This window comes from Ylistrum balloti, unplaced genomic scaffold (assembly GCF_031769215.1).
Source record: "Ylistrum balloti isolate Yb309-2 unplaced genomic scaffold, AGI_CSIRO_Ybal_v1 Utg369720, whole genome shotgun sequence".
Taxonomy (NCBI): domain Eukaryota; kingdom Metazoa; phylum Mollusca; class Bivalvia; order Pectinida; family Pectinidae; genus Ylistrum; species Ylistrum balloti.
The window spans coordinates 384,055-412,041 of NW_026781940.1; the positions used below are offsets into that span (position 1 = coordinate 384,055).

The following is a 27,987-nucleotide window of genomic DNA, read 5'->3' on the forward strand; positions in this document are numbered from 1 at the left end:
AACATGGATAAAGAAATGGTGTTAATTTCACTGTGATATTGCAGGTTATTGTGGACAATATTAAAATTTAACAGCAGGCTTGACCCTGGATTGGCAGTAATCAATTTTCACCCATGATGAGAATGAAAGTAGGCGTGGCTGACACTGAGTGTTCAATCACTGCAGGAAGTCAGAAAGGGAAAACCTGTTAGTATAGATCTGACAGGACGGTCGCTTCAGATCGTCTGCTCATGAATTGTACATTTAACACACTGTTGGTTGGTTACATCCAAGATGCCTCGAACACACAGCTGGGATGTAAACAAACAGACACAGCATATCTGCTGTGAGTCTATCTTAGCGAGCGACAAGGGCGCTAAAATCAGCAGACGCAAATGTCATTTTAAACCAAATAGTTCCAAAGCAAAAAATAATTCAAACACCGATCTGGAGCCTTCCATGAAACTTCACCCTAATGCTGATGAAGTGAAACCATGGAATTTGTTTACTTTATGTTGTGGAGTTACTGGGTGTTCTTTAAGGTAAGTTTTCAATAAACTTTAAATCTTTAAATCATGTTTTTTTTTAAATTATTTTTTTACTTGTCATTTGTATGTTTTTCAGTGAAAACAGATTTGAAAATATAAGGAGATCTAAAAGTAGAACATTCTTGAAGAAAATCAATACATTGGTGTGCAATCATTTTCTGCTATTTCCACTCCTTTTTGAGTGTTATTATTTTTGCGGAAATATTCCGCTTAAACATTGATAAGCCTTTTTTTTTTTTTTTTTTAATTTTGTCACCTTTTTCTGATATTGATTTCAAAGAAAGGATGGAATTCCATTTCCTTAAAATTCAATGTCAAAGGTAGTTTTTATGAATAAAAATTGTACCATTCCTATTTGAAAATTTGAATTTTATGGTGTATGTAATGAAAAAGCTTTAAAAGAAAATGATTTCATCGAAAATGTTAATCAATGGCAGCAATGCAAAGTAATTATTTCACTTTCTCAAGTATGTTATCTGTATTGAAAGGACTGTAAACTATTGATATGTATTTTGACTCCAGGTTTTTCAGTTTTTTAGAAGAAGATTTTCTTTTCATATTAGCACTTATGATTTTACAGGGCTTTATCATATAAACCATATGTTAAGCAAGATAAGTAATTTCACATTTAATGGTACCAAAACACGTCTTTTGAACAGTGAGATATTAACTCGCAGTGAAAAAAGAAATAGGTTCGTTTAGGTGTGTTTTAGGCATGTCATCTTAAAGACTGCCATAAAGGTAGTACATTATTCAATTTTTCATTAAGCCAGGCTAGATCGAGACGATTTCTTGAAGTCTATGTAATTGTGATCAGCTGTAAACATTATATTATTGCAGTCATAATATGTTCAAAACTCCAGGGGATTTTGAAACACAAATAAAAATTCTTTTTTGAGTAATTCTTGCAGATTATCTTAACTACATATGTGAAATTTATTTGTATTGCCACACATTTTTGTCTAATCAATTTGATTAAGAAGGCTTTGCGATTTGCTAATTGAGACATGTACAGTCACACTTCGATGTTTCAAAATGTTCAAAGGACTACCAAAAAACAATGATACTTCAAGACTTTGAATTATTCGTGGTGGGTTACATCAACGTTTTCATGTTAGTGGCTATATGAAGTTGATGACACAATATTTGTACCCTGAACAAACACAACAATACTAAAACAAAAAAAATTAATGAAAAGATGCATTTTTATCTTAAAACAAAGAATTTTTATTCATAAAATTTCATAAATTTGAATAGGAATCAACGAGAAACCAATAATGTGTTAATATGTTTACGTTCGTGCCTTCGTGTCTCAAAGTAAATGTATTTTACGGATCAATTTTGAATGATTCGACGCACAGCGTTATAGTGGTCTTCAAGTGTTACAATAATTATTTCAAGACTGTTACATAAACATTATAGGCACTAACACATTTAAAAAGAAAACAAATTAATATCATAATGTGTTTTGTCCAGAAACGACAGCAGCAATATCACACAAATTTGGTCGTAGAAATTACAAGAGTGTTTGCTGATGTTCTGATAACAGCTGCCTGAATCAATCAGAGCATGCATGATTAACAGATAAATTAATGTGTTTCTCATGATTTTATGCTTAAAACTAAAATGTGACGCTTTGGAAATGAGTAAAATCATCATACAAGTGACAAGATTTCCTCTGATTGTTTTCCAAATTCCGTAACTTAGGAATAACTAAATACCATTACCGCAATGGCGACAACGGTGAACATCACACGACGTCCTATTATCTTTTGATTAAAAATCATGGCTTGTAAGTAAGCAATTAAATTTCAATCTGTGTCCAGCCATTAATCAACCTCATCACACAAAGCTAATGATAGTGGGTTATCGAAATCTCATTTTCACGTGTTACAGATGTGAGGGCTTATTTCAATGATCAAGTTTATGTAACAGATGTGAGGGCTTATTTCAATGATCAAGATTATGTTACAGATGTGAGGGCTTATTTCAATGATCAAGTTTATGTTACAGATGTGAGGGCTTATTTCAATGATCAAGTTTATGTTACAGATGTGAGGGCTTATTTCAATGATCAAGATTATGTTACAGATGTGAGGGCTTATTTCAATGATCAAGATTATGTTACAGATGTGAGGGCTAATTTCAATGATCAAGTTTATGTTACAGATGTGAGGGCTTATTTCAATGATTAAGATTATGTTACAGGTGATGTGGGCTTATTTCAATGATCAAGTTTATGTTACAGATGTGAGGGCTTATTTCAATGATCAAGTTTATGTAACAGATGTGAGGGCTTATTTCAATGATCAAGATTATGTAACAGATGTGAGGGCTTATTTCAATGATCAAGTTTATGTTACAGATGTGAGGGCTTATTTCAATGATCAAGTTTATGTTACAGATGTGAGGGCTTATTTCAATGATCAAGTTTATGTAACAGATGTGAGGGCTTATTTCAATGATCAAGTTTATGTTACAGATGTGAGGGCTTATTTCAATGATCAAATTTATGTAACAGATGTGAGGGCTTATTTCAATGATCAAGTTTATGTTACAGATGTGAGGGCTTATTTCAATGATCAAGTTTATGTTACAGATGTGAGGGCTTATTTCAATGATCAAGTTTATGTTACAGATGTGAGGGCTTATTTCAATGATCAAGTTTATGTTACAGATGTGAGGGCTTATTTCAATGATCAAGTTTATGTTACAGATGTGAGGGTTTATTTCAATGATTAAGGTTATGTTTCAACTGTTTGGATTAAGTTACTTTTTATCCAACATTAAGCAAGGGTTTATGTTCCAAAAGCTAAGAGCAGATAGTATATTATAGTAGAGACCAACTCTTGATCTCTCTGCAGTTTCAGATCATCTGATTTTTTCAGTTTTGCCGAATCCTTGATTTTCTTTTTATTAACTTCACATTTTACATGTTTACCTACTTTTTTTTTCTTTTTAGACTGAAATTCTTAATTCCATTTGATCAATTGCCTGTTGGTTTCATGTCGGAAATATTCATGCTATGATCAAATGGATATGCCCTTGAGGTCTAAGTCTGAAATCTCATCTAAACCTTGTTTCTGTCATGAGTTTTAGAGATTGAGATTTTTTTCACCCTTGATTCCATTACCCAGACAAGCATGACAAGATACTGAACAATTAAGCTAATTACCATAGATGCAAATTCATTTGTAAAACTAATGAATATTCATAACCTATGAATTTTCGCCACCTTTGATTTTTTCCCTCGGTTGTATCTCTCACAAATGAAGGACTAATACTTAAAATAAAAAAATTAGGGTGGGAAGGATGTTTTTAGTTTCAGATGATACCTAGTTACAGTAATACAGAACCTGCTTTACCCTGAAACTGCATTGGGTTGTTCCAAGATTAGTGTAATTTAGAAATGAGAAATAAATACTCAGGGGTATTTGGGTTAATCAGAGTTGTTGACTGATCTTCATCAAGCTATTTCCCTGATCTCAAGAGGGTGATAGACTTTGGTATTTGCCACTGTGTAGAAATAACTGATGTTGGAGTGTGGACATAGGCCTGTAATTCTTGCTTGTTTGAGTCACTCAAATTTGTTGTTTGTAACTGTGGTTGCAAATGTTTAGCTCATCTAGCCCGAAGTCTGTATTCCATCAGGTTGTCAATTATTTTTCCCTAGAAATGGCTACTAGTCATAAAAGACTTGGTCAGATGCATCCCTGCGGGATGGGGAAAAAATTTTGTATGAATAGTAGGTCACTGCCCTCAGGGGCCTGAGGGGAAGGCCCAGAAAGGGAAATTTTAAAATCCTACTCCTATAGGAATGATTTCATTTTGCCCATATTTGGTCTGAAGCATTTATAGTTGAAGAGAAATCAGTTTTGTATAAACGTTTGATCTCAACTCCCGTGGGCGAAAGGGCTGGGTCTCAATAGTAGAAACAGTGATTCCTTAAAATCCTACTCTTCCTGTATGAATGAATGGATTTTGCCCAAATTTGTTCCATAGCATTATTAAGAGAATCAATTTTCTATAAACAGAGAATCAAATTTGCTCCTCCTCTAGGAATAATTGGATATTTTCCAAATTTTATCTGAAGCCTTCCTAGGTGAAGGGGGAATCATTTTGTATAAATGGTTGGTCTCTAGCCCCTGGGAGAGGAGGGGCGGGGCTCATTAGCGGAAATTGAGCAAATTTCTTAAAATCTTACTCCCCCTGTTGATATGATTTGATTTGTTCAAATTTGTTCTGAGGTGTTGTTAGGTAAAGAAGAATTATTTTGTGTAAACGATGGGTTTTGGCCCCCGAGGGCAGGGCCCAAATAGTGAAAATAAAGCAAATTCTTTATAAACCTACTCCTCCTGCAGGATTTTTGGATTATGATCCCTATGAGCCTGTTGTTTCTGAAGTAGACTCTGTTATTGCAATATTCTTTTTGTAGCTATGTATTGTAAAGTATTTTCTTTCTTTTCTTTTTTTTTTTCTCAATTGTTCAAATTTTAGACAAAATCTCCTGGAGATCAATTGCAATTGCGTTTTGTCAGCATCATGCAGCCATTAAACACTTATTTCATGGTATCACAATGTCAAATTCTACACCGGATCTGATTTGCATAGGACTGGGAAATTTCACATCTTACAGATATTACCTAGTTGTCTAAAATTTTGTTCAGACATTTTCATTTCCTTATTGGAAAATTTCATGGTTTTAACTTATGAAAGCAGTGCTTTTTGGAAACAGAAAAAAAAACATAACATGGACTGTGCAAGACTTCTATATAGATAGCTTAATATTAGCTGTCATTTGTTTTATGAGAGGATTGGCGCTATTCAGGTGAAATAAATCCTACTCAATAATAGCTATAGAAATATTCTTTAAAAAATTGAAAACTGTTTTGCTTCAAATAGTTCATGATTTATGTATACAATAACGAATGAAAAAATATATCTATCTCCCCTGTACCTGTATGTAGATATCTATCTCCCCTGTACCTGTATGTAGATATCTATCTCCCCTGTACCTGTATGTAGATATCTATCTCCCCTGTACCTGTATGTAGATATCTGTATACCTGTATGTAGATATCTGTATACCTGTATGTAGATATCTGTATACCTGTATGTAGATATCTGTATCCCCTGTACCTGTATGTAGATATCTGTATACCTGTATGTAGATATCTGTATCCCCTGTACCAGTATGTAGATATCTGTATCCCCTGTACCAGTATGTAGATATCTGTATACCTGTATGTAGACATCTGTATCCCCTGTACTTGTGTAGGATATCTGTATCTTTAATAACCTGTGCGTTTGGAAACTTTGTGATTGACAAGTTGAATATAATGATGTAAAATGAACACGTAAGTGCCTTAAGCTGAATAACAAAAATTAAATTTAGATTGAAGATTGATCAGGAATGACTGACAATCATAGTGTGTTGACATCAAACTTACCATGATTGCCATATAAAGTGTTGTTATATACAAACAAGCCAAAAAACATGCTACTTTGTGATCTGATACATGCAAACTGAAGCTGATCTGCTTGTGCCTATCCCTTGTCTTACATTCATTACACCGCCAAGCTTTTTTAAAGCGACCTAGATCAATCAATGTTATGTTCCGTTGTGATCCCAGTACAGTGCTGTAATCATTCCTGACTTTAATTATATCCATTTGATTATCAACAGGCAGTATTGATGTGGTATCAAATTTCGTTAGATGTTGTAATGACTAGAGAACTCTTAGAATTGATCATTTAATTATCACAATATTAGCCAAATTTATCTGTGTTTGGAAAATATTGATAAAATAAATCTGATTCGAGAGGATCATGGTTTTTTCCTTTATTCCTTCCTTGTTTTTCCTTTTTTTCCCTCCTGTTCATATATTTTTATTGCTGTTTTTCCCTATTTTACCCTCTTGTTTATATTTCTTATTGCTGTTTTTCCCTATTTTACCCTCTTGTTTATATTTCTTATTGCTGTTTTTCCCTATTTTACCCTCTTGTTTATATTTCTTATTGCTGTTTTTCCCTATTTTACCCTCTTGTTTATATTTCTTATTACTGTTTTCCCCTATTTTTCCCTCTTGTTTATATTTCTTATTGCTGTTTTCCCCTATTTTTCCCTCTTGTTTATATTTCTTATTGCTGTTTTCCCCTATTTTTCCCTCTTGTTTATATTTCTTATTGCTGTTTTCCCCTATTTTTCCCTCTTTATATTTCTTATTGCTGTTTTTTCCCCTATTTTACCCTCTTGTTTATATTTCTTATTACTGTTTTCCCCTATTTTACCCTCATGTTTATATTTCTTATTGCTGTTTTTCCCCATATATTACCCTCTTGTTTATATTTCTTATTACTGTTTTTCCCCTATTTTACCCTCTTGTTTATACTTCTTATCAGACCATATTTGGTCATATGTCAGTTATAATCGTGATCCTTCCTAAGCTTTGAGCATTAAGGTTTCAGTATTTACAAGGACTTGACTTTTACGTGGGACGTAAACAACTTTTGATCAATACATTCCAGGAAAAAAAACAGGCCCACAATTTGTCAAAACAGTATTGTGCTGCTCTCTGCTTCCACTTGAAACAGACGTTTGTGTTACATGTTGTCACCTTGCATGCATCCGATATACATTTGTTATACGTTTGTGCTAGGATTGTGTTATGGTCAGGTAAGACTTCCACACATTCACTGGGGATTGTTATACAGATAGTAGTCATACCATAAATACAGTATTGTATGTAGGATTGAAATGGTTCACTCAGGAATTATCATTTAAACAACAGGTGAAGTATACCTTATCAAAGTCTCATTTGGTTCCGAAATTCTGGTCTTCAGATTTTTTGCCCGGCTAGGCGTTATTTAGATGAAAAGATTTTGTCTTTTTTTTTCATTCGTGTAGATGATACGGCATCACTGTTTTCATCGTTTGTCATTCACTTTTATTTAAAGATTGTTTTGTTATTCAGTGAATTTAAACAAATATGATATTTCTACATAAAAAGTTATGACCTGGTGTAATATTGGTCATTAGGGGTTCCTCTGGGCTGAATATGGGCCCTGTTGCCAATCGGGTGTATTTGATAATGAGGCCAAATTCTCAAAATGCATCATTTGATTTTTAAAATTTCCTACCCAAATGATCAATTTTCTTCCTAAAATGAAAAAGAATGGCTTTTAATCCCAAATAAGTGGTAAAAAGCTTTGTGTAATCAAGATAAGACAATGAAATGAAGTCACTTACTTGCAAAATGCACCAAAGTGAAAACATACTTAATTAGGCATAATCCAATCTTAGCGTGTTATCCTGTACGGCTGTTAGCACAATCATGATTAATTTGTTCAACCTAAATCATTACTGTATAGACAGCTTATAGATATTGCAATTAGCATAATCATTTTTAGCACAATACTTTAAGAGCTAAAAAGTGCTAAAATATTATTTCCATTGAAGTGTGAACATTTCCAGGAGGGGGTCACATTAGAGACCATAAGATATACAGCTAAATTATGATGCTAGTTACTGAAATTTGAGGCCATTTTTAACACAGAGCTGTTAGATTTACATGTAGAGACAAGATGTTGGCTACTGGAATTTGAGGCCATTGTTTACAGGAACTGTAAGATATAATGTAGAGACAAGTTGTTGGCTACTGGAATCTGAGTCCATTGTTTACAGGGACTGTTTTATTGTACTATTTCCTGTAAAATGTTAATTTTTGAAGACAATAGGTACCTGAAATATATTCGATGTAAAGAAGCATTTATTTCTATTTTCATATGTATCACAGGATGCTTCACACATTTAAGTGTCACGGTAACAGATTAAGTTTGACTTTTCTCGAGACATTTTATTTGTTGGCTGGGTTTATCTCTTCGTGATAAATGTGAGGCTGAATGTCTTTATATAAACTTTATTTATTTTACAACAATTGCGGAACAAGTTATGTCAACTTATCCTAATCACTCTTGTTGGCCCGGATGTAAGCGTGCGAGGGGTCTTATTGTGGGAGGAAACCGGAGTACTCGGGGAAAACCCATGTGGTCAGGCAGGTGACCCCTTACCTTTTCACGTCCGTTCCGGGAATCGCGCCCTGGTCGGCTAGGTGAAAGGCGAGTGCGTTACCACTGCGCCACCCGACCACCCAGTGTCTTTGTAGTACTTGATGGCTATATCATTGAATAACATAAGGGAGGCCCATTAAATGCATACTGTCTAGTATGCAGTTAAAATAAACTTCCTTAAGGCCACAATAACTATAGTACATGATGGTATATTGCTCAGCTGTGATCTCAGATGCTTCATGTGAAATGCAAAGTAACCCAAGGAGGGATAAAACCTGATATTTCGGCTCTAATATGTTACATTAGTCTCATCGGGTATCCAGTTATATCAAAGTAGGTTCAGGGAATGGGCTTATTACAGGACACTGAAATAATATGTTTGTTTGTTTTGTTGTTATCAGGCTGAGAAAAGTTACTTATCATTGTAAAATTGTTGTAAAAGTTAAGCTTATACAGTAAAATCATTATTTTTTGTGGGCGATTTATTTTCATTGATTTTGTTGGTTAACTCCTAATCCAGTAACTCATCTGTACACAAACTGTTTAAATAGGTATAGCGCATTTATTGAGCTTTACTTTTCCGCAAAGCCAAGTGTCTACAAACACGTTCATGTTTTCTTTAAATCACGAAAATAGAGTCCCTCAAAAATATTTGATATTACAGTATACTGTAGTGATACAACTAATGGTGGAAACACTGATGTTAAGAAGGCTTAACAGGAAATTGGGAATAAAATTGAGAAGGAAATTTTACATTTTCAAAATGACTGTAGAAAAGTTCATGAATAACACTAAATACAATGTGGGGTTCAGAAAAATGTTATTGTCCCAGATACTAATGAATATTGAATTGTCTGCTAGCAAGATTTATGTAGTGTAAATTGAAAACACTTGCAACATTAGGGCTAGGGAATACTGAAAATCGTTCAATTCATTCGAGAACAGATAAAGGAAGGTGTGGAACATTAGAGGGACATTTAGGAATTATGGATAAACTGGATAGAGACAAGACTGAAAAATACTTATATGTAGACAAGTCGACAGGTCTGAAGTTACTTTTCTGTTAAATTATTGGACCTAAAGACAGACAAGCCAAGAGACCTATGGTTTGAGGTTAATATTCTGTAAAAATATTGGACTTAAAGACAGACAAGCCAAGAGACCTATGGTTTGAGGTTAATATTCTGTAAAAATATTGGACTTAAAGACAGACAAGCCAAGAGACCTATGGTTTGAGGTTAATATTCTGTAAAAATATTGGACTTAAAGACAGACAAGCCAAGAGACCTATGGTTTGAGGTTAATATTCTATAAAAATATTGGACTTAAAGACAGACAAGCCAAGAGACCTATGGTTTGAGGTTAATATTCTGTAAAAATATTGGACTTAAAGACAGACAAGCCAAGAGACCTATGGTTTGAGGTTAATATTCTGTAAAAATATTGGACTTAAAGACAGACAAGCCAAGAGACCTATGGTTGAAGTTACATTGCTCTGATAGACTTTGAGGTGACTTTGATTCAATGTTATTGGACCAACAGAGGCTTTGAAGCTGTTACTACCAGATCAGCAGCTGAAGAAAGAAATCAGTGTAGTACTGGATATGTTAGGAGACTCGTGGAAACACCTGTATGTGTTTCTAGTAGAATTAGCTAACAATTGGCTGCCTGGCAGGATTGACAGGGAATGCTGATGGAAAATTTAGACAGCAATGCGATATACCGGCCTGTGGTATTGATTGTAAAGAGAGTGTTTACTTTCCACGCTATGGAGATTTCATATAATTGGGAAAGTAGCACATTTTTATTGCAGAAGGCCACTACTGTTCATGCGGTAAGTTGATGAAAATTCTGATTTTTTTTGTCTTGCATTTGCTTGATTTTAGAATGTTGAATGACCGTTAACCGAGATTTCAGTTCAATTTGTTTTCATGAATTATTGAAATCCACATTGCGTTCAATGTGAGATTTTATAATGCTTTATGAAGCTTTCAATGTCGGCATTTTCATTCAGATGTTTAAAGTATTTGAGAAATTCTCTGGTTGTAAGAATGAATGGTACAGAAATACCTGGACACAACGAATAAAATCAAAGCTTGATATGTTAATTTCTGTATATGTTACAACTGTGTGAGCTTGTAATCTTAAACAATTGATTTAGGAAAAAAAGATAAATGTTATGTTTAATCTTTAAGCTGTCAAACGATGGCAAGTAGACATCACGACTTGACCGTATCTGGACAGCTCCATGGAAAAGTTGACACCTTCATGACAGACTGTCAGAGACTTTTGCCCCGCTGTGATTCATATATTTATCCTGCAACTAGTGCTACCATTGTCGGAACACACCTGCCATAACATATATTTTTCCTGTATTCTGCAGTGACAGAAAACAGCTGTATTTCAGCATATGTGTGTGTAATTTGTCAGAATTACTCTCAAGTTTCTTGAATATTACATTTGAAAATATAAATGACTGCTTGAATAAGTCATTTCATTTGTTGTAACTACTTGTATCTCTTGATGTTGGAACTTAAAATTTTGCAGAAAAATTAGTTTGACATACATCAGCACAATGTCAACATCAGACGAGCAAAGATTTAACAACAAAACTGTTGAAGTTTTTATTGTCAGATTTTCAATATGTTGAAGATAAACAAAATACATGTTTAGTGTCCTGAAATAGAATCTGTATTTGGCTTGGGACAGAAAGACAACTGGATCACCAAAGGCTCTCCATACTTGTCTTATCTCACCCTTGCCAAAATACAGCTAATATTTTAAAACACTGACCATGTATTCTATATGTATTCTAGCCTTAATGAGAGATGTGTTTGTAATTAATTATCCTGAAATCCAAGAAGTGCTGAAAAAAAATCTCGGTCTCAAAGTTAGGGAACTGGCTTGTTAGTACAGACGTCACCAGATCATTGACGTTCGTCGGTGAGACAATACCCAAACACAGGAGGAGTCAAGAGGACGAAAAACCTGTCAACCAACCAACCAACTAGTACAAACAATGGCATTTCTGCACATAACTGAAATATAAATGAGTGGGCTTATTAAAGGATAAGTGTTAAGTGCTTGATAAAAACAGTTCAGCAACCTCACTAAGGTTTCAGACTCATCAAAATTAGGCTGTGATGAAGTGATGTTTTACATTATTGTGTGTGATGAAGTGATGTTTTACATTATTGTGTGTGATGAAGTGATGTTTTACATTATTGTGTTGGTTTTTTTTTATCACAATTCCCAGCTCTTATGGATATTCTGGATTTCATCAAAATCTTTATAGTTAAAATTTTCTCTGCTCTGCTAAAATTTTGCTTTATAGTTAAAATTTTCTCTGCTCTGCTAAAATTTTGATGCTGATGGGTGTATTTTTGGTAGAAATCACAAAAAGGACTCATGTTTTCATCATTTACTAATTTATATATATATATTTGCGATTTTATTTCATCTTTGAAAATATTGTAAACATGAATATTTTGGCGCAATGGAATTCTAGCACAGTATATAAAAAAAAAAAGATAAATCCATGCATTCACGATACTTGCTATGTTATTGGCATACAGAAACTGTTCTTAGCACATTCATATTGTAGGCCAAGATTTTTAGTGCCAAAAAGTGCTAAAAAGAAATTTCCACTAAAATAGTACGTTTCCAATTACAAAACTGGAATTGCTGAAAAATAACATTTACATTATCTTTATGGAATACAAGCTTGTTCTAAAGTTAGGAAATATTTTCATTATCACCACCTTTATAAATTATTATTTATAATTTGAAACATATTCAATAACAAAAGAGTTCTCTATTGTACTTGCAAAATCTACTAGGTATTGATTGAACATGTATACGGTATACTGAGAAAATTTCTCCAATTTGTCTTTGGCTTTAAGCCCAGTTATTGCCATATTTATACACCATATTCTAAGTGTACTTTCATGAGAAGAATGTCTGTACTTTTAAACCAATCTGTGGCTTGAGTTTATTCTACAGGGAGGATTTTTCTAAGTTATTTATGAACCAAGGGAGACAACTGAGGTAGTAGTAATTGACTTTATGATATACATAAACACAGCAAGATATGTACTGTAAATGGATAGTGTTATTTTCTGGCCATTTACTGTCAATTTTGCTTTCCTTAAAGTGTATGGTGATGTGTTAGTGCCTATCTAGAGACACAAGGGCAGTGTACGTGTTATATAATTATTTCTGAACTCATTCCATTTCTACCAGTGTTTACATTCAGAGAAATGACTCTCGAGAGTTAAACATTTATTCTGTCCTAAAAAAGAAAGAGGACTGTTGTCCTTTGTAGGAATTGTCTGTCAGGTGTCATCACCAGTGGTGTAAAGGACACACTTGCGTACTTCTGTTCCTGAAAAAAACAAGAAATTAATGAATGAGGAAAAATGTACACGATCCAAAATGATTTTGTCTGGGTGATAAGCCAATCATTTGTCCAGTGAATAACTCTTATTTACTTAGAATATCTGGACATTGTGTGTGTGAATATCTGAATCTTGTCCATTGTGATTGTGGTAAATGAGATGTCTGAATCTTGTCCATTGTGATTATGGTAAATGAGATGTCTGAATCTTGTCCATTGTGATTGTGGTAAATGAGATGTCTGAATCTTGTCCATTGTGATTGTGGTAAATAAGATGTCTGAATCTTGTCCATTGTGATTGTGGTAAATGAGATGTCTGAATCTTGTCCATTGTGATTGTGGTAAATGAGATGTCTGAATCTTGTCCATTGTGATTGTGGTAAATGAGATGTCTGAATCTTGTCCCTTGTGATTGTGGTAAATGAGATCTCTGAATCTTGTCCATTAAATGTACTTTAGAAATTGTAAAGGAAACTGCTAAATCTTGTCCATTTTAATCGAAAGTGAAAAGGAAAGTTTTTAAACTTTTTAATTTAAGAAACTAATGAAGTAAGACTCATGCATATTATTCTATAGATCTAGAATGGTGAAAAATATTTTCAAATTTTTTCCACTTTATTTAAGAAATTGGTGATAAGATCAGTTTTGAGCATTGAACAAAATGTAAGTGAACCATTCTCCTCTCCTAGAAAAATCTTACTACTGTGATGATGAAGGTTTCGATTGATGCTAATGAGTCAACTGCATTTTCATCATTATTCTCAGTAGCACTGTAGGTTGTAGTTGTTCTTTAGTAATGGGAATACTGCTCACCTATATCATGCTGTTTGCCAGTGACATGAGACCTTTACAGGAGTTCCTGAGCTTGTTCAATAGTTCTTTCTCTTGCTGTTGCTGTCAAGGCTAATTCATAAGGTAAAACCATCAGGAGTGTCTTAATGATTTTGTTGGTATAATGATGATGATTGTGAGGGTATAATGATGATGATTGTGAGGGTATAATGATGATGATTGTGAGGGTATAATAATGTTGATTGTGAGGGTATAATGATGATGATTATGAGGGTATAATGATGATGATAGTGAGGGTATAATGATGATGATTGTGAGGGTATAATGATGATGATTGTGAGGGTATAATGATGATGATTGTGAGGGTATAATGATGATGACTGTGAGGGTATAATGATGATTATTGTGAGGGTATAATGATGATAGTGAGGGTATAATAATGATTATTGTGAGGGTATAATGATGATAGTGAGGGTATAATAATGATGATAGTGAGGGTATAATGATGATGACTGTGAGGGTATAATGATGATGATGAGGGTATATAATGATGATAGTGAGGGTATAATGATGATGATTGTGAGGGTATATAATGATATGACTGTATGGTATAATGATGATGATTGTGAGGGTATAATGATGATGATTGTGAGGGTATAATGATGATGATTGTGAGGGTATAATGATGATGATTGTGAGGGTATAATATGAATTGTGATGATGATATTGTGAGGGTATAATGATGATGATTGTGAGGGTATAATGATGATGATTGTGAAGGTATAATGATGATAGTGAGGGTATAATGATGATGATTGTGAGGGTATAATGATGATGATTGTGAGGGTATAATGATGATGATAGTGAGGGTATAATGATGATGATTATGAGGGTATAATGATGATGATGATTGTGAGGGTATATGATGATATGATTGTGAGGGTATAATGATGATGATTGTGAGGGTATAATGATGATGATTGTGAGGGTATAATGATGATGATGATGATGATAGTGAGGGTATAATGATGATGATTGTGAGGGTATAATGATGATGATATTGTGAGGGTATAATGATGATGATTGTGAGGGTATAATGATGATGATTGTGAGGTATAATGATGATGATTGTGAGGGTATAATGATGATGATTGTGAGGGTATAATGATGATGATTGTGAGGGTATAATGATGATGATTGTGAGGGTATAATGATGATGATTGTGAGGGTATAATGATGATGATTGTGAGGGTATAATGATGATGATAGTGAGGGATGATAGTGAGGGTATAATGATGATGATTGTGAGGGTATAATGATGATGATTGTGAGGGTATAATGATGATGATGATTGTGAGGGTATATGATGATGATGATAATGATGATGGTGAGGGTATATAATGATGATTGATTGTGAGGGTATAATGATGATGATTGTGAGGGTATAATGATGATGATTGTGAGGGTATAATGATGATGTATAATGATGATGATTGTGAGGGTATAATGATGATGGTGAGGGTATAATGATGATGATTGTGAGGGTATAATGATGATGATTGTGAGGGTATAATGATGATGATTGTGAGGGTATAATGATGAGTGAGGGATGATTGTGAGGGTATAATGATGATGATGATTGTGAGGGTATAATGATGATGATGATGATTGTGAGGGTATAATGATGATGAGGGTATTGTGAGGGTATAATGATGATGATTGTGAGGGTATAATGATGATGATTGTGAGGGTATAATGATGATGATGAGGGTATAATGATGATGAGTGAGGGGATGATGATTGTGAGGGTATAATGATGATGATTGTGAGGGTATAATGATGATGATTGTGAGGGTATAATGATGATGATTGTGAGGGTATAATGATGATGATTGTGAGGGTATAATGATGATGATTGTGAGGGTATAATGATGAGTAAGGTGAAGGAATAATCATGAGACAGGTGAGAGTATGATGATGATGATTGTGAGGGTATAATGATTTGTGAGGGTATAATGATGATGATTGTGAGGGTATAATGATGATGATTGTGAGGGTATAATGATGATGATTGTGAGGGTATAATGATGATGATTGTGAAGGTATTATGATGATGACTGTGAGGGTATAATGATGATGATTGTGAGGGTATAATGATGATGATTGTGAGGGTATAATGATGATGATTGTGAGGGTATAATGATGATGATTGTGAGGGTATAATGATGATGATTGTGAGGGTATAATGATGATTGTGAGGGTATAATGATGATGATTGTGATTGTGAGGGTATAATGATGATGATTGTGAGGGTATAATGATGATGATTGTGAGGGTATAATGATGATGATTGTGAGGGTATAATGATGATGATTGTGAGGGTATAATGATGATGATTGTGAGGGTATAATGATGATGATAGTGAGGGTATAATGATGATGATTGTGAGGGTATAATGATGATGATTGTGAGGGTATAATGATGATGATTGTGAGGGTATAATGATGTTGATTGTGAGGGTATAATGATGATGATTGTGTGAGGGTATAATGATGATGATTGTGAGGGTATAATGATGATGATTGTGAGGGTATAAATGATGATGATTGTGAGGGTATAATGATGATGATTGTGAGGGTATATGATGATGATAGTGAGGGTATATATGATGAGGGTATAATAATGTTGTGATGTTATTGTGAGGGTATAATGATGATGATGATGACTGTGAGGGTATAATGATGATGACTGTGAGGGTATAATGATGATGATAGTGAGGGTATAATGATGATGATTGTGAGGGTATAATGATGATGATAGTGAGGGTATAATGATGATGATTGTGAGGGTATAATGATGTTGACTGTGAGGGTATAATGATGATGACTGTGAGGGTATAATGATGATGATAGTGAGGGTATAATGATGATGACTGTGAGGGTATAATGATGATGATAGTGAGGGTATAATGATGATGATTGTGAGGGTATAATGATGATGATTGTGAGGGTATAATGATGATGATTGTGAGGGTATAATGATGATGATAGTGAGGGTATAATGATGATGATTGTGAGGGTATAATGATGATGATTGTGAGGGTATAATGATGATGATTGTGAGGGTATAATGATGATGATTGTGAGGGTATAATGATGATGATTGTGAGGGTATAATGATGATGATAGTGAGGGTATAATGATGATGATAGTGAGGGTATAATGATGATGATTGTGAAGGTATAATGATGATAGTGAGGGTATAATGATGATGATTGTGAGGGTATAATGATGATAGTGAGGGTATAATGATGATGATTGTGAGGGTATAATGATGATGATTGTGAAGGTATAATGATGATAGTGAGGGTATAATGATGATGATTGTGAGGGTATAATGATGATGATAATGATGATTGTGAGGGTATAATGATGATGATTGTGAGGGTATAATGATGATGATTGTGAGGGTATAATGATGATGATTATGAAGGTATAATGATGATGATTGTGAGGGTATGATGATGATGATAGTGAGGGTATAATGATGATGATTGTGAAGGTATAATGATGCTGATTGTGAGGGTATAATGATGATGATTGTGAAGATATAATGATGATGATTGTGAAGGTATAATGATGATTTTGAGGGTATAATGATGATGATTGTGAGGGTATAATGATGATGATAGTGAGGGTATAATGATGATGATTGTGAGGGTATAATGATGATGATTGTGAGGGTATAATGATGATGATAGTGAGGGTATAATGATGTTGATTGTGAGGGTATAATGATGATGATTGTGAGGGTATAATGATGATGATAGTGAGGGTATAATGATGATGATTGTGAAGGTATAATGATGATGATTGTGAAGGTATAACTAATCATGATGGTGTGTTATAATCATTATATGACATCATATCAACATTTCAGTATCACAACATTTGAGTGATGTCACTTCAACAACTCAGTGATGCCAGTCAACAATTCAATAAGATAACATTAAAAATTCACTGTAACATTAGCAATGATTGAGCACCGAGATAACAACATTTCACACATTTATTCATTGGACAAAGACTTGGGGGATCTGATCCTTTAAAGAAGTGAAATATTCTGTATCTCCAAGGAGAAAGAAAAAAAGATAACAGACTTCCTTGTCTGATTCCTGACTTTGATTAAAACTGCTGGGTGAGTCACCTATCTTCGATAACTCTGCAAATCATTCATTATTCATATGTGAAGTTGCTTTCCATATAATGCTTTCCGTGAAAGATGTTGTATTTCAGATTTGGTTAAAATTATGAGGGAAGGATGAGTTCATCTTGATGGTATGCCCATTTTGATCCTGACTGATGTGCAAGGTCAAATGGGGTCAAATTGACTCAGATTTCATAAATCTTTTTCTCAAGACCTAGTTAAGGTAGAAACAAATGCTCTTCATGGATGAGAGTGTCAGACACTGCTTTATTACGAAAATGGGGCTCACATTTCTTTCTTCGGAGAAGGTACTTTGCTGTAATTCTTATAGAAAAAGGAGCATTTTTGAGCATAGCGTTGGTTATTTCCCGCTGGAAATAACGTAAGAATCATTGATAACAGTTTTGATGGTATTTATGTATTAACACTGGGTCACTATCATCAATGTCACAATTTCTTTTTCATGACACTACAGCTTCTTATCCTTTAACCTTTATATTCAATATTGCTTATCTCAGGTGACTGTCAAGGTCGCTAGGCCTCTTGTATTCAATATTGCTTATCTCAGGTGACTGTCAAGGTCGCTTAGCCTCTTGTATTCAATATTGCTAAGCCTCTTGTATTCAATATTGCTTATCTCAGGTGACAGTCGAGGTCGCTAGGCCTCTTGTATTCAATATTGCTTATCTCAGGTGACTGTCAAGGTCGCTAAGCCTCTTGTATTCAATATTGCTTATCTCAGGTGACTGTCGAGGTCGCTAGACCTCTTGTATTCAATATTGCTTATCTCAGGTGACAGTCGAGGTCGCTAGGCCTCTTGTATTCAATATTGCTTATCTCAGGTGACAGTCGAGGTCGCTAGGCCTCTTGTATTCAATATTGCTTATCTCAGGTGACAGTCGAGGTCGCTAGGCCTCTTGTATTTAATATTGCTTATCTCAGGTGACAGTCACGGTCGCTAGGCCTCTTGTATTCTATATTGCTTATCTCAGGTGACAGTCAAGGTTGCTAGGCCTCTTGTTAAGGTTCTTATTAATGAGTCAGTATTTTTCATTTGTGAAATATGTATAAATTTTGCCTTGTAATGACAGAGCACTGTTTATGATTGTGAATGAATTATTGATTCTGTGCCTTTAACATAACAAACAAAACATACTCTTACAAAAGTGATGTGTGATGTTTCTTGATCATAGTCATTATAATTTTCCATTTTTATTACTGTTCAAATGATTGATAGAATAAATGAGATTTTCATCCTTCAATCTGGACCTATATCTGTGTTTAAGAAGGAAAATTATACAGTATTAGAGGGTAGAGTTCCTTCTTTCATAAAAAAAAATTCAGCAAAATATTTTTTTCCCCTCTCTGTTTTTTTTTTTTTTTTTAGCAATGCAATGATATTTCCTAACATAGAAGTTGACAAAATGCAGTATTATCCAATGGCATGTAGCCTGTTGGTTTTAATTCATATCTTTTAACGAAAAAGACCGTAATATTTTCTCTTTATCTTTAGTAAAATTGGTATGTTGTAAACCATGTTTGTTTAAAAATAAGCCCATGGGTCATAACACTTTCCTCTGACTAATTATTGGTTAAAAGACTTACTACAGGACAAATCCATATAGCAAGTATTGGCATATTTCAATAGATTAGGGTGGGCTCATCAGTAGACAGAGTTGTAGTGAACGTATAACCTGTAGTTTTCAATCACAATGACACTAAGTTGGTCTCTGTAGCATTAAATAGAAGAAGCTAAAGATTTAATTATATTGGTAGGCTGGGGCAGTTGAGTGATGTAATTTTACAAAAACTTCTGTAATCTTAAGTGATAAAATTCCTTACAGATTTACTGTCAGTTTTTAGTACAGCTCTCCTTCTGTGAAGCACTTGTCACTTCTGATATTTATTATCTACTACATCCACCTGACCTTTTCATTAAAGGAAAAAGAAATAGAGTGATCTCCCTTGAGTGGAAATTATAAAAGAATTAGATTACCAAAGTGCAGTGTATTATTTATGTTGTTTTTATTTTCTAAAATTTATGGATTTAATGATATTTTTTGTTTGTTCTGAAATTAAAAAAAATCTGTGAACTACTGGTCTGCACTACCACTACGACTAAAATTTTCAAAACAAGTTTTACCAGCAGCCATCAATTGCTCTAGTTGGACCCAGATTAAGCATTCAAGGGGTTATTAAGAAAACCCCAGACCTTTTGCACATGTGATTGGGGGATATAACTCTGGCCACCAAGGTGAAAGGTGAGTGTGTTGTCAGTAAAGGGCTACCGGACCATACAATTGATACTGGACATGAACGTGCTAATGATTAGATATAGATGTATTCTGTGACATATCAATCAAGAAAAATGATAATTTTTTACCAATTTAACTGGTTTAATTCAGTTTTCAATGATGTTAATGCACTGGATCAAAGGTACAGAGTTTATATACTACAGCTTTGCTAGTGGCGGTTGCCTATTGTAATCAAAGGTTCTGAAGAATACATATGTGTTTAATGATAAATGTGAATTCATGTCTGTTTTAGACTGCTGTTTCCTTAAATGTCTCTACAATTCTAAATCTTTTTGTCACAGAATCAAGTTAGGGTGAGATTAGATTTGTCTTCAAAATCCATCCAGAAATTATTTCTAAGGTAATATGTGTTCTCTGTAGGTTTTTTATTCAGTTACAAGGAATGTGATCACGAGTACGATGAGAGTGGTTAACATACCTGCCCTGTAATGTGCCCAGTTTTTTTAGTAAGAAAGTTACAGGTGACTTTGTGGAGAAATTTACCTGATGATCAACTGCAGTGGGAAATTTTCCTTGAAATTGATTACAGTGAAATTTATGCTGAAATCAACCACACTGAGAAATTTATTAAGTGACTGACCACAATGGAAGATTTACCCAGATACTGACCACTGAGGGAGATTTACCCAGATACTGACCACTGAGGGAGATTTACCCAAATACTGACCACTGAGGGAGATTTACCCAGATACTGACCACTGAGGGAGATTTACCCAGATACTGACCACTGAGGGAGATTTACCCAGATACTGACCACTGAGGGAGATTTACCAAGTGACTGACCACTGAGGGAGATTTACCAAGTGGTTGACCACAATGAGAAATTTACCAAATGACTGACCACAATGAGAGTTTTACCCAGTAACTGCCCACTAAGAGAGAGATTTACCAAGTGACTGACCACAATGAGAGTTTTACCCAGTAACTGCCCACTAAGAGAGAGATTTACCAAGTGACTGACCACAATGAGAGTTTTACCCAGTAACTGCCCACTAAGAGAGAGATTTACCAAGTGACTGACCACAATGAGAGTTTTACCCAGTAACTGCCCACTAAAAGAGAGATTTACCAAGTGACTGACCACAATGAGAGTTTTACCCAGTAACTGCCCACTGAGAGAGATTTATCAAGTGACTGACCACAATGAGAGTTTTACCCAGTAACTGCCCGCTAAGAGAGAGATTTACCAAGTGACTGTCCACAATGAGAGTTTTACCCAGTAACTGCCCACTAAGAGAGAGATTTACCAAGTGACTGTCCACAATGCAAAATTTACCCTACGACTGACCACAATGAGAAATTGACCAATTGACTTGGTCATTAAAAATTTACTAAGTGGCATTACAAAAATGTGGTTGGTGACATCAGTAAGTAGTTTTTTCCGTGATCTCACAAACATGTTAGCAGGTGATTCCTGAACAACACTATGCCATATGTACATAATGATCTCTCATTTCAATTATAACCTAACAGGCAATATGCTTTAAACAAACAAAATCCATTATTATCATGAACCTGTCAACAGTTCATCACTGAATTAAATTATATTGGAAACATTGAAGCAGTTGATCACTCGCTCAGTGGAGTCATATCTCTCCGACAGGTAATGGAGTGACCCTTCTGTACTAAGACTTGACCTATTTTGAATTGATAAACAGTATTTAGTATTTACGTTTCCATGGAGATTTCCACTGTTATTTCTCACATTTTGCAGCAGTTGGAGGTAAATCAGTACATACTGCTTATCATTATCGTGGAATTGTGATTATTTTCTGATGCAAGATATCCATACATGATTAGTACAAACAAGATGTTTTATATTAGCATGAAAATTTAAGTAATTCATTGGCAGAAAATAAATGAATATGTTACTGTGAAATTATTTATTTTTGTGGCAGATTTATTTTCATTCATTTCCTGGGTAGGCATAATTCACGAATTCATATGTCCACAAACTAGTAAATAAAGTGTAAACAGATTTGTTGAGATGTATTCATCCACTAAAAGTGTTAATGAGATACAAGGGTAAGTACTCTTTGAAAAACCATGAAAATTGAGCTCCACAAAAATGTATGATTTTACAGTAAGTAATTGGAAATAGAATATATATATATGTTACTACTAATGGATATATGGAAATTCCCTTTATTGTATACATAACTTCCTTTCAAATTTGAAATTTGAATAAATTTTTTTCAGGGACAAAAGCGACAAAAAAACTTTAAAAAGATTGTATTCTTTTCATCTGCAATTTCAATTAAGATCAAAGAGCAAACAATGAAACATTTTAGGAACATATTGGACTTTTTAATGTCATTCTAATCTGATGTTTCTTTTGAAAAAAAACATTAACAGCCCTATTTGAGATAACATTAGTGCAGGAAAACTTTTGATCATTGAAACTCTTGATAATGTCATCTAGATCACTTCGGTGCTTGACAAAAAAAAAATCTTTGTCAGTGAAATGTTTGGTATCAAATGGTTCATGAGGGAATGGACCTGTTGCATTATATTAGATTCACAAAGCATATTTCACCACCAAGCCTTCCATAGACTCAATCAAACAATCAGGACATGTCTCGGGTGTTCGTCATCACATTATTAGATTTACACACCAGATGATTTTTTTTCTTGGTCGAGTTGATGATCATGTCAATGAATGTCACAGTGTTGGTCTGTTAGGCCAGGCTGTTGTCAAGTGCTTGAATGATTTCCTGACGTTTTGTAGTGGCGATTCAACCAAATAATTGTTTCTTAGTTACCGTAGCATTTGTATAAAACTGTTTGAGTATTCGGCAGTTACAAACACATAAATGTCATCTAATTCCTATAACATGACTTCTTAACATTATATAAACTTGATTCAGTCACTTTTTTCTTCTTTAAATTGCAAATATCCAGAAATTACAACTTGCTCTTTTCTAATTCTGTTTTTTATTGGTAGCAGTTTCAGGACAAAAAAAAGAACTAAATTTAGCAATTCATATAAATAAAAATTTGATAAGAACAAATCCAGCCATGGAGGAATTCAGTAGATTTTTTTTCAATAATGAAAAATATAAGAAATATGATGTTACCATTTATTAAGCAGTGGTTATTATGCTGTATGATATACAAAAAATTGATGAAATATAGTGTAATAGTTGGGTAAAATATGGTGTTATACTTTTACTGTGTGATAATATTTATAAAACGTTGTAGTTTACCTTAAATAAAATTAGTAAAAATACGGTATTGCAAATTTGTTTTTTCAAAGTGTTGATCTAATATCAACATTGTTCCTTAGAAACACAGAGAGTATTGAATGGTTTCTATTGATGTTCAAACGAAATCAATTCCATGACAAACTGAAGTGGTTTGCTGACCGTGGAGAAGGGTACAGCTCATTGTAACCTCATATCATCTGGTTACACATGTCAAACAATGTGGAGGGCCTCAATGGTTTTTCTGCTTTCCGAGCCTAATGAGTTATCCTCTATGATGTTAATAGGTTTTACTGACATATCGGTCACTGACTGTGTTCAGGGCAAGTAAAAAATAGGTTATGGTCACTTCTTGGTTTATTTACTTCCATTTCTATCGTCATGGAATTTTACAAGCACTTCAAATTTTAGCTATTATAGGAAAATTGATTTCACCCTACCATAAAAATATTTGTTTTCACCCAATGTTGAATTGCCCTAAGAACATCTCATACACTATGTAAGCTCCATATTGGTCATTTGTCCGATGAAGACGACTGTGTTTCCATCAAATCATCACATGGTAATCTTCTACTGGTTGTGTTATAAGAACTTCAATTTCACATACATGACCAACCTTAAGAAAATATTTCAAAATGATATCATCTCATCAGTTTAACTGCAAATTTAGCTGCCATTTTATTTCAGTTTTATTGACAAAACGGCAAAATTTTTTTAACTTAGGTGAAAGTTTTCTCTTTACAGTGAATATAGTGAAAGATGGTTTTATTGCATGATGCTTAAATATCATTGATTTATAGTTTTGACTGCAATATATATGGTTGGAAGTCGATACCAAAAATGGTTAGGGAAATTTGATGAAATATGTCTTATTTATAAAAGTAAATTATAGTCATATATGTATTGTCAATCAGAATGATTTGTCAGCTTAATGGTGAAATGAAAATCATTATTACCATATACATGTCACATTCAGTGTGGAAAATTGCTGGAAAATTTTGAAAAACTTTTAGTATGAAGAAAAAAAAACGATGTTTTGAAAATTTAAAAAGAATAAGAACCTCTGAAAATTCATCTGATCACGAAATGTTGGACCCAGATTGAGATAAATGGATCGAGGAATAGACAGAAATTGACAAGTCTGAGATTAATGGGCAGGACTGTTAGGTATTGATCTGTTTAATCACAGCTACGTGAAGGGTAGACAAAATGACTGCAGATGTTTAATGAGTTGTTGAATCTACAGATTATATATGTAAACATTTTTAATTTAATGATTAATCTATTTATTATAATGGGTTTTACGTCCACTATTACGACCTTTCGGTCTTTCAGCAGAAGAGGATTAATGACTAATGCATGAACATATACTATATATAGCTGTCAGCTGTTGTAACTTCTACAATATGGGTCTGTCACTCTCACCTTAAAAACTTTTTCATGTTTTTGTTTACCTATTTTAGTCTTTACAGGAAAAAAAACAATACATGTATGTACCGTTAAAACCTGTGTGATGTGTGAACCTGCATTATGTCTGCAGTTACTTTTTGTGGTTGAAAATGCTGAAAATACGTTTCTACTTGCATATTGTGCACACCCAAAAATTCTGTTTAAAATTATGTCTTGAAGTGAAGACAGCAATCGCAGAATATTGAGAAGACGCATTAGATGATATAAACTCTAAAACTTTTCATTTAAACAACTTCTTCTGAAATACCGAGAGGTGTAGAGTTATCATATTTCTCTGGAAGGTTCCTTTGATTAATCCCAACAAAGTTTGCAAAAAGAAATGACTTTGACCCATATTCAAGGTCATACAGGTCAAATGTGTTAAAACCTTTTAACAACTTCTTCCAAATTACCGGAAGGCCTGGAATCATTATATATGGCTGGAAGGTTCCTTTTATGAAGCTCAACAAAGTTTGCAAAAAAAATTACCTTGACCCATATTCCAGGTTACAGAGGTCAAATATGGTAAAACCTTTAAAGGACTTCTTTCAAAACATCGGAAGGCCTAGAATCATTATATTTGGCTGGAAGGTTCCTTTGATGAAGCTTACCAAAGTTTGTGAAAAGAAATGACCTTGACCCATATTCCAGGTCGCAGCGGTCAAATATGGTAAAACCTTTAAACGACTTCTTCCAAAATAATGGAAGGCCTGGAATCATTATATTTGGCTGGAAGGTTCCTTTGATGAAGCTTAACAAAGTTTGTGAAAAGAAATGACCTTGACCCATATTCCAGGTCGCAGAGGTCAAATGTATTAAAAATTTAAAGCGACTTTTCCCAAAATATCGGGAGGCCTTGAATCATTATATATGGCTGGAATGTTCCTTTGATGAAGCCCAACAAAGTTTGCGAAAAGAAACGACTTCTCCCCAAATACCGGAAGGCCTAGAATCATTATATTAGGCAACTATGTTCTTCTTATGGTGTCCTTCATAGTTTGCTAAAAGAAATGACCTTGACCAATCTTCAAGGTCACAGGGGTCAAATGTGTTAAAACGTTTAAATAATTTCTTCTGAAATATCGAAAAGCCCAGAATCATTATATTTGGCCAGTATGTTCCTTTTATGAAGTCAAAGAAAGTAAAAGAAATGACCTTGACCTATAATCAAGGTCACAGGGGTCAATTGTGTTAAACGTGGAACATATGTACAGATATAGTACTGTTGGTCATAAAGATCCAGGTGAGCGATACAGGCCCTCTGGGCCTCTCGTTATTACCTGCTTCTCTCTTATTATAGGTACGATAAAAAAAATCTGTGAAATATTTGTGCACATTTTGTTGTTAAGTTGTCTTTGACTTCAGACACGTTATGCTGTATCCTACACTTACCTATCCAGTTAATCTAGATTTTCTTTTCTAAAATACAAAAACACTTACTGTTAGGCCTAATCTACAAGTAAATAGGTACTTATTAATAACCAAACCAGGTAATAACGATCTCCGTGAGTCATGTTATCCTTCATGTCTCGCTGTCACATTGTGTGTATGCCAGCAGACATAAAGTGGTCATTGCTTCTGTGTCGTGATATCTGACCTGAAGGAGAATAAAATCACACCTATCAATTTCTTAAAAGATGAACATGTAATTTTCAAAAGATAATCATATTATAATCAACATATTTTTCGGTGTCCCAAATGTCCTTACCGAACAGTAGTTTCCAGTCTAACTATTGTTACTCTCACATGTTTAAAAACTTGTCCTGGTTTTGGATGATATTGATGCTGATAGTTTGCGTTAATGTTGTTCATACGTAAATCATCAAATCCTTCTAGTGTCAGTTTTGTGTATCAACAATGATGGCGGCCTCACAGAATGTTTGATTTTCCTTTCTTGGTTAAAGGATGTGTGTGCTTTGATTACTTGTGTGATCAGCCAATATAATATCCATTGTTTATTCAGCCTCCCAAATATCCAGCTAGGCAGAAATTTGCAAACTGATATACAAGTCCCCATGCAGTGTCTCTCTGAAACACCAACTGTCTCTCTGAAACACAAACTGGAGTACAAGTCCCCATGCAGTGTCTCTCTGAAACACAAACTGGAGTACAAGTCCCCATGCAGTGTCTCTCTGAAACACAAACTGGTATACAAGTCCCCATGAAGTGTCTCTCTGAAACACAAACTTGAGTACAAGTCCCCATGCAGTGTCTCTCTGAAACACAAACTGGTATACAAGTCCCCATGAAGTGTCTCTCTGAAACACAAACTGGAGTACAAGTCCCCATGAAGTGTCTCTCTGAAACACAAACTTGTATACAAGTCCCCATGAAGTGTCTCTCTGAAACACAAACTGGTATACAAGTCCCCATGCAGTGTCTCTCTGAAACACAAACTGGTATACAAGTCCCCATGAAGTGTCTCTCTGAAACACAAACTGGAGTACAAGTCCCCATGCAGTGTCTCTCTGAAACACAAACTGATATACAAGTCCCCATGCAGTGTCTCTCTGAAACACAAACTGGTATACAAGTCCCCATGCAGTGTCTCTCTGAAACACAAACTGGTATACAAGTCCCCATGCAGTGTCTCTCTGAAACACAAACTGGTATACAAGTCCCCATGCAGTGTCTCTCTGAAACACAAACTGGAGTACAAGTCCCCATGCAGTGTCTCTCTGAAACACAAACTGGAGTACAAGTCCCCATGCAGTGTCTCTCTGAAACACAAACTGATGTACAAGTCCCCATGCAGTGTCTCTCTGAAATACAAATTTGTCCAATACTATATCTCGATGATATTAGCGTAGTGTTTCCGCCAAAGTGTTTCTGCCAGCTTAACCTTGTCCATTCTCACAAATTAACATTGCCTAGTAAATAACGAAGCTATCTTTTACCTTAATTCTCCTCTAATTTCCATCACTATGGTAGCTTTGTGTGTGATATTGATTGTAACATTTCTACTGACATAAACAATAGTCAAATCCATTGTATTGTAATGGAAAATTATGACTTATCAATGAACAGCA

At 34.3% G+C, this 27,987-nt stretch overlaps 1 protein-coding gene across 1 annotated transcript in view; it reads left to right on the forward strand.

The window, feature by feature from the left end:
- Positions 1-273: 273 nt before the first annotated feature.
- LOC132565373 (calcium/calmodulin-dependent protein kinase kinase 1-like) overlaps positions 274-27,987 on the forward strand; it is a 101,080-nt gene continuing 73,366 nt past the window's right edge. Inside the window, exon 1 of the mRNA XM_060230011.1 lies at positions 274-521. Within this exon, the coding sequence (XP_060085994.1) occupies positions 274-521 (248 nt within the window). The remainder of the gene's footprint in view (positions 522-27,987) is intronic.